This window comes from Ipomoea triloba, chromosome 11 (genome assembly GCF_003576645.1).
Source record: "Ipomoea triloba cultivar NCNSP0323 chromosome 11, ASM357664v1".
In the NCBI taxonomy this organism is placed as follows: domain Eukaryota; kingdom Viridiplantae; phylum Streptophyta; class Magnoliopsida; order Solanales; family Convolvulaceae; genus Ipomoea; species Ipomoea triloba.
Genome location: NC_044926.1, coordinates 13608972 through 13615427, shown reverse-complemented (window position 1 = coordinate 13615427; position 6456 = coordinate 13608972). Strand labels below are relative to the sequence as shown.

General features: G+C 58.0%; 1 protein-coding gene across 1 annotated transcript; it reads right to left on the bottom strand.

The window, feature by feature from the left end:
* Window positions 1-2391: 2391 nt before the first annotated feature.
* Window positions 2392-6456, bottom strand: LOC115995951. Its single transcript, XM_031235098.1, has one exon. It carries the CDS (start codon window positions 6454-6456, stop codon window positions 2392-2394), a length of 4065 nt encoding a protein of 1354 aa, XP_031090958.1.

Here is a 6456-nt window from a genome sequence, read left to right as displayed (position 1 = left end):
GTCTTGGGTGGCTCTAAGCCCCTTCCCTGAGCGTCTGGGTATTTTGTGATCACTGTCTTTCCATGTTTCTTTCCTTTGCTTTTACATGCTTTTGCTTTTTCTGAGTTGGCGTCGGGTCGCGGGACTTAGTCCCTCGACCCTTAGCGCACCCGTTCGATGGTACGTGAGGCGCGCGCCTCGTACCCTCCCTAGGGTGCTAGCCGGCCTAGGCCGGAACCTTGTGGTCCCGCGCCTAGCGGCTCTTCCGTTCGGTGACAGTCGAGGTCGGGCCCCGTGTCACCCCTAGGGAATGTAGTCGTCCTAAGTCGAGGCTATCTAGCCTTGCGTCTAGGGACTCTTCCGTTCGGCAATAGGCAAGGTCGGGCCTTGTGTTGCCCCTAGGGTGTTTTGGTTGTTTCGAGTTGGAGGTCCCTGGCTCGCTGGAATCAAAAGACTCGGTCGATCCAGAAAGCGTGTGCTGGAAAAAACGCTGATTTATTGTGTCACGAGAAAAGAAAAAAAACGAACTGAAAGGAGGGCGGACCGCCTTACATTTTTAACGTTACTGGAAGTACTTAACTAAATGTTCTGAATTCCAGACCCTTTCTACTTCTTACTTAACTAAATGTTCTGAATTCCAGACCCTTTCTACTTCTTTGCCCTCTAAATGTTCTGAATTCCAGACCCTTTCTACTTCTTTGCCCTTCGGCGTCCTCAGCTTGTAACTGCCGGGGCGGACCACGGCTGAAACTATGTAAGGTCCTTCCCAGCGCTTGGCTAACTTGCCACCGTCTAGGGGCTTGCTGGCTTCGCGGCGCCTTAGCACGTAATCGCCGACTTGGAAGTATCGGGGCTGTGCTCTTTTGTCATGGTATGCCTTAGCCTGTCTTTGGTAGTTTTCCGCGCGCACCATGGCTGCTTCGCGTTTCTCGTCTATCAGGTGGAGTTCAGCCCGGTGGTGCTCCTCGTTGCGTTCGGGATCGTATTCCTCACTTCGTCGCATCGGAATGATAGCCTCTGCCGGAGCTCTAGCTTCGAATCCGTAGCACAGCGCAAATGGGGTCTCGCCTGTTGCTTTTCGTGGCGTGGTGCGATACGCCCAGAGGACCGCCTCTAGGTTCTCGACCCACGCTCCTCCCGCCGCCTCCAGGGTCTTCTTCAACCCGTCTACTATTGTGCGGTTGGCATTCTCCACCTGGCCGTTCGCTTGGGGGTAGGCCACGGAGACTTGGGTGTGGGTGATGCGCCACTCCTGGCAGAACAACTTGAACTCCTTTCCCTCGAACTGGCGACCGTTATCGGAAATGATTTGCATTGGCACCCCGAAACGGCATAGTATGTTGGAGTATATGAACTGTTTGCACCAGACGCTGGTAATGCTTGCTAGGGGTTCGGCCTCCACCCACTTCGTGAAATAATCCACCACGACGATGACATATTTTCGCTTGCCCGAGCCCATGGGCAGGGCTCCTACAATATCGATGCCCCACCTTGAGAATGGTATGACAGAGCTAATCGGAGTGTAGTTGGTGGCGGGTCGGCCCGGGCCGGTCTGGAATTGTTGGCAAGTCGGGCAGCTCCGTGCGTAATCCGCACATTCCTTCGCCATCCCCGGCCAGAAGTAGCCTTGAAGTATGGCTCTCCGGGCCATGGTATAAGCTCCCTGATGGGCTGCGCAAGTTCCTTCGTGAATCTCCTCGATGAGAGCCCGGGCTTCATCTGGGTATAAACACCTTAGCAGCGCCCCGTTATAGGACCTCTTGTATAGGATGTCCCCGATAAGCTCGTATGTCAGGGCGCGTCTCTTGGCTGCCTTAGCGTCGGCCTCATCCGGGGGTAGGGTGCCCGTCCTCTTGTACTGCACGAGATGGTCCAACCAACAGGGCGGACGGCTTTGCACGGGCATGACCGGATATGCCTCCAAGCTGGACTTATGGAGGTCCTCTATCCTTGCAATTTTCGAGATGTATTCTGGGGTGGCCTGGCTGAGCTTGGAGAGCGTATCAGCTTCTGCGTTTTGCTCTCTTGGTATTTGCAAAATTTCGTGTTGGGCGATCTGCCCCAAGACTCGGAGCACCACGTCGCGGTACCGGATCATCCTCTCCTCGTTCGCTTCGAACTCGCCGGACACTTGGCCGACCACGAGCCTAGAGTCGCACCGAATTTTCAGCTTTTCGACCTTCATGCTCACTGCGAGTTGGAGTCCGCACAGCAGCGCCTCATACTCGGCTTCGTTGTTTGATAATTTAAAATGGAAACGGAGGGCGTAATACGCCCGGAAGCCTTCCGGGGTTACCAAGACGACCCCTCCTCCACATGCCTTGCTACTCGAGGACCCGTCAGTTGATAGGGTCCACCACTCTTCCTCCTCGTTCCTTGCCTGCTCTGTGGCGTCGCGGGCAGTGCACTCGACTATGAAGTCTGCGAGGGCCTGCCCCTTGATGGTTGATCTAGGCTTGAAATGGATGCCGACCCTGCGCGCCTTAGCACCGCCTCCAGCGGTAGGTTCGTGAGTACGTGTACTGGGTGAGCCTGAAAATAATGGTTTAACTTTTTTGCTGTGGCGTCGACAGCGAATATGGCCTTCTCTGTTGGAGAGTATCGGAGCTCTGCCCCCCGTAGGGCCCTGCTCACGTAATACACGGGTCTTTGTACTCCCGCATCATCCCGGACCAGCACGGAACTGATCGCGGCTTGCGAGATACCCAAGTACAAATATAAGAGTTCCCCTTTCTCCGGCTTGGCCAGGGGAGGCAAGGACATCAAGTAGGCCTTGAGGTCCTCGAAGGCCTTCTGACACTCGGCCGACCACTCAAAACCGCTACTCTTCTTGAGAACCCCGAAGAAAGGTAAGGATTTCTCGGCCGACCTCGAAAGGAAGCGTCCGAGGGCGGCCAAGCGACCATTGAGGCGCTGGACCTCGCGGAGGGACCTCGGGGGCTCCATCTCTAGTATGGCCTTCACCTTGTCGGGGTTGGGCTCTATGCCCCTCTTGGAGACCATGTACCCCAAGAACTTCCCCCCATGTACCCCGAAGGTGCACTTTTTGGGGTTTAGGCGTAAATCGAACTGGCGCATAATTGAAAATACCTCTGTTAAGTCCTCCGTGTGGAGGTCGGTGTCCGAGCTCTTAACTATCATGTAGTCGACGTAGGCTTGTAGGTTCCGGCTGAGCACCTTTTTAAAGACTTTGGCGACCATTCTCGTGTATGTGGCCCCGGAGTTCTTGAGCCCGAAGGCCATCACCCTATAGCAAAAAACACCTTCAGGCGTGGTGAAAGCCGTTTTTTCCTCGTCCTCCTCGTGCATAAAAATCTGGTGATAGCCGCGAAATGCGTCGAGAAAACTCATGAGCGCGCAGCCTGCTATCTCGTCCACCAGCTGGTCGATGTTCGGGAGCGGGAACGGGTCCATTGGGCATGCCTTGTTGAGGTCCGTGTAGTCCACGCACATCCTCCACGTCGGCGGTTTGGGTGCGAGGACCACATTCGCAAGCCACCCAGGGTATAAGACCTCCCTGACGTGCCCGATCTCCAAGAGGGTGTTAACCTCCTTTTTCACAAATTCCCGTCTCTCCGCCGAGAGGTACCTTTTCTTTTGTTGTATCGGCTTAATCGTTGGGTCGACCGCCAGCTTGTGTGTGATCACTTCCCTACTGAGTCCCGGCATGTCCTCCGGGCCCCAGGCGAACACGTCCTTGAAGCGCCGGATGACTTCTATGATCCGGCCCCGTAGCTCGGCCGGCAGTCCCGTTCCGACTTTCACGACCCTTTCAGGCCGTCCGAGGTCTAACACTACATCCTCCGTCTCTACTATGGGTTCGGCACGGGGCCGATTTTCCTCGCCTTGTAGTGCCTTCTCGGCGATGGTGTGGACCTGGAGGTCCCTACTGCCGATTTGGCGACACGCTTTCAAGTAACAGCTCCGGCTGACCTTCTGATCTCCTCTCGCTGTCCCGACCCCGGTGGGGGTGGGGAACTTCAGGCACAGGTGCTCCATAGATATGACACACCGGAGGTCCTCTAAGGCTGGGCGGCCAAGGATGATGTTGTGCGCGCCCCCGAGTCTCACAATCACGAACTCAACCTCCCACCTTTTGACGTGTGGTAGGTCGCCTATTTCCACTTCCAGGTTGATGGAGCCTTCTGCCTCGATGGAATCCCCCGTGAACCCCGCCAACGGGGTCCGCACCGGCATCAACTGCTTCCTCGACAAGCCCAGCTTGGCGAATGTGTCATGGTACATGACATTCACCGAACTCCCCGTGTCCACCAGCACTCGGTGCACGATAATGTTGTTAATGTCGAGCCTGATTACCACTGCGTCGCGGTGTGGTAGGGGGCCCTCCGGGAGGTCATCGTCCGTGAACACAATGGGATCCCTCCTTGGCTTCTTTTCGTGTGGCTGACGGACGACTTCCCCTACGTAAAGGCTTCGAGCCCATTTCTTCCTCTCCGATTGCGTGTCTCCCCCTTCCGGCCCCCCAAATATGACATGGATTTGCTTCTTCTGGGGGGGGTGGGAGTCATCCGATTCCTTCTCCTCTTCCTCCGTGGGTTGGTCGAGTTCCCTTTTGCGGGACCCGGGAGCGGGTGGCCCGGAACCACCCTTCTTTTTCCAAACGTTGCCTGGGCCTTGAGCTTTGCCCTGGCTGGGTCGTTTTACGTATTGGCCAAGGTAGCCCTTTCGAATGAGTTCCTCGATGAGGACCATGCATTCCTCCGTGTCGTGCCCTATCTGCCTGTGGAACCGACAGTATTTGTTGGGGTCGGCGTTGGGCGAGATCTTCAAACACTCAGCCGGGTACGACACGATACCCATGACCTCGGCATGCTCTAGGATGGCGGCCAGCGGGTGTGTCAGGGGCGTGAGGCAACGCAGTGGGGCCAACCGTGGGCCTTGGCGCGGGGGCCTCGGAGCACGGCGGTCCTCCTGGGGGGCCTTGTCTCGACGCCCCCTCTCCTCTTCCTTCTTCTTCCGCTCGGCCTCCTCCGCCTCCGCGAACCTCGTTGCTCGATCCAGAAATGCCGCATAAGTCTTTGGCGGATTCTGGACGAGGTCACGATGAAAAGGTCCTGACCTGACGTTGCTAGTGAAGATTGGCACGGCCGCGTTCTCGTCGAAGTTGTCAACTGACCTCGCCTCCTTCTTCCACTTAGCTAGGTAGTCGGTCAGGCTCTCTGTGCTCCCTTGTTCCAACTTGCACATGGTCGCGAATTGTTTCTTCTTTGGGATATTGCTTGCAAAGTGTGACAGAAATCGCCCCGAGAGGTCGGCAAAGGATGAAATAGACCCCTCGGGTAGGGTCGTGAACCAATCCTGAGCCTGGCCGTCCAGGGTCGCGAAGAAGCCTCGGCACATAACGGCGTCGCTGGCGTCCATCATCAGAATGGCCGCCCGGTACCTGTTGATGTGAGCCCGAGGATCGGACGACCCTGAATAAAGTTTTATGGTCGGCCAGCGCAAATCTTGTGGCAGGGGCTGGGCCATGATGTCCTCCGTGAAGGGTGAGGTTAGTGCCTCCTGCGGCACCGGTGCTCCTTCCCCTATCTCCAATCTCCTTTGGAGCTCGTCCAATCGTCTGCGCAACTGTTCCATTTCGTTGTGAGGCGATCCCGAGGGTCGGCCTCGAGTTTCACCAGATTGCTCTATCCGCGAGGCCTGCTCATGCCGGGACGCGGCGCGGGGCTCAGCGCTCGGGGCTCGACGCAACGCCGATCCCTCGGCGGGCACCTCGTGGTGAGGCCCAAAGTCGAGGCGTTCACGAACCGGGACCCGCGTGCCCAACCGCCCGAGCGCGGACTTGGTAGCTCGAACCGGCCGGGCTCCACCCGTCTCACGTTGCGTGGGTCGTCCTCTAGGGGCCTCGTCCCCTCCCCTTCTTGCCGAAGGTCGTGGGGAGTTGACCTCCGCATCCATGCGAGGTTCGGGGGTTGGAGGATGGCGGGTGCTCGGAGCTCCCACCCGTCGTGACGGACCGGGTGGTGCGGCCGCCAAGCTCCCCTGAAGTCCATCCAAGATCTGTGTCAACACCGTTGTGGCTTGCCGAAGCGCGACCATCCCCTCCTGAAAGCCCGGGGCTGGGGGTGGAGGAGGTGGAGCCGGTCCGCCCTGACGGTGACTGTTGGGTGGAGGAGGTGGAGCCGGTCCGCCCTGACGGTGACTGTTGATTACGTCCCTGAGGTCGCCGGTCGACCTCACAGGCATGGTTTGGCGACCCCTGAGGTCGCCGGTCGACCTCACAGGCATGGTTTGGCGACTCGCCGTCCCGTTAGGAGTGCTCACAGGCATGGTTTGGCGACTCGCCGTCCCGTTAGGAGTGCCGGCAGGCATGGTTTGGCGACTCGCCGTCCCGTTAGGAGTGCCGGCACGGGGCGGGGCGCGGTTACCACGTGAACCAGGAGTGCCGGCACGGGGCGGGGCGCGGTTACCACGTGAACCATGGGAATTGCCGGAGTTGGATCCAGACCTTGCCAT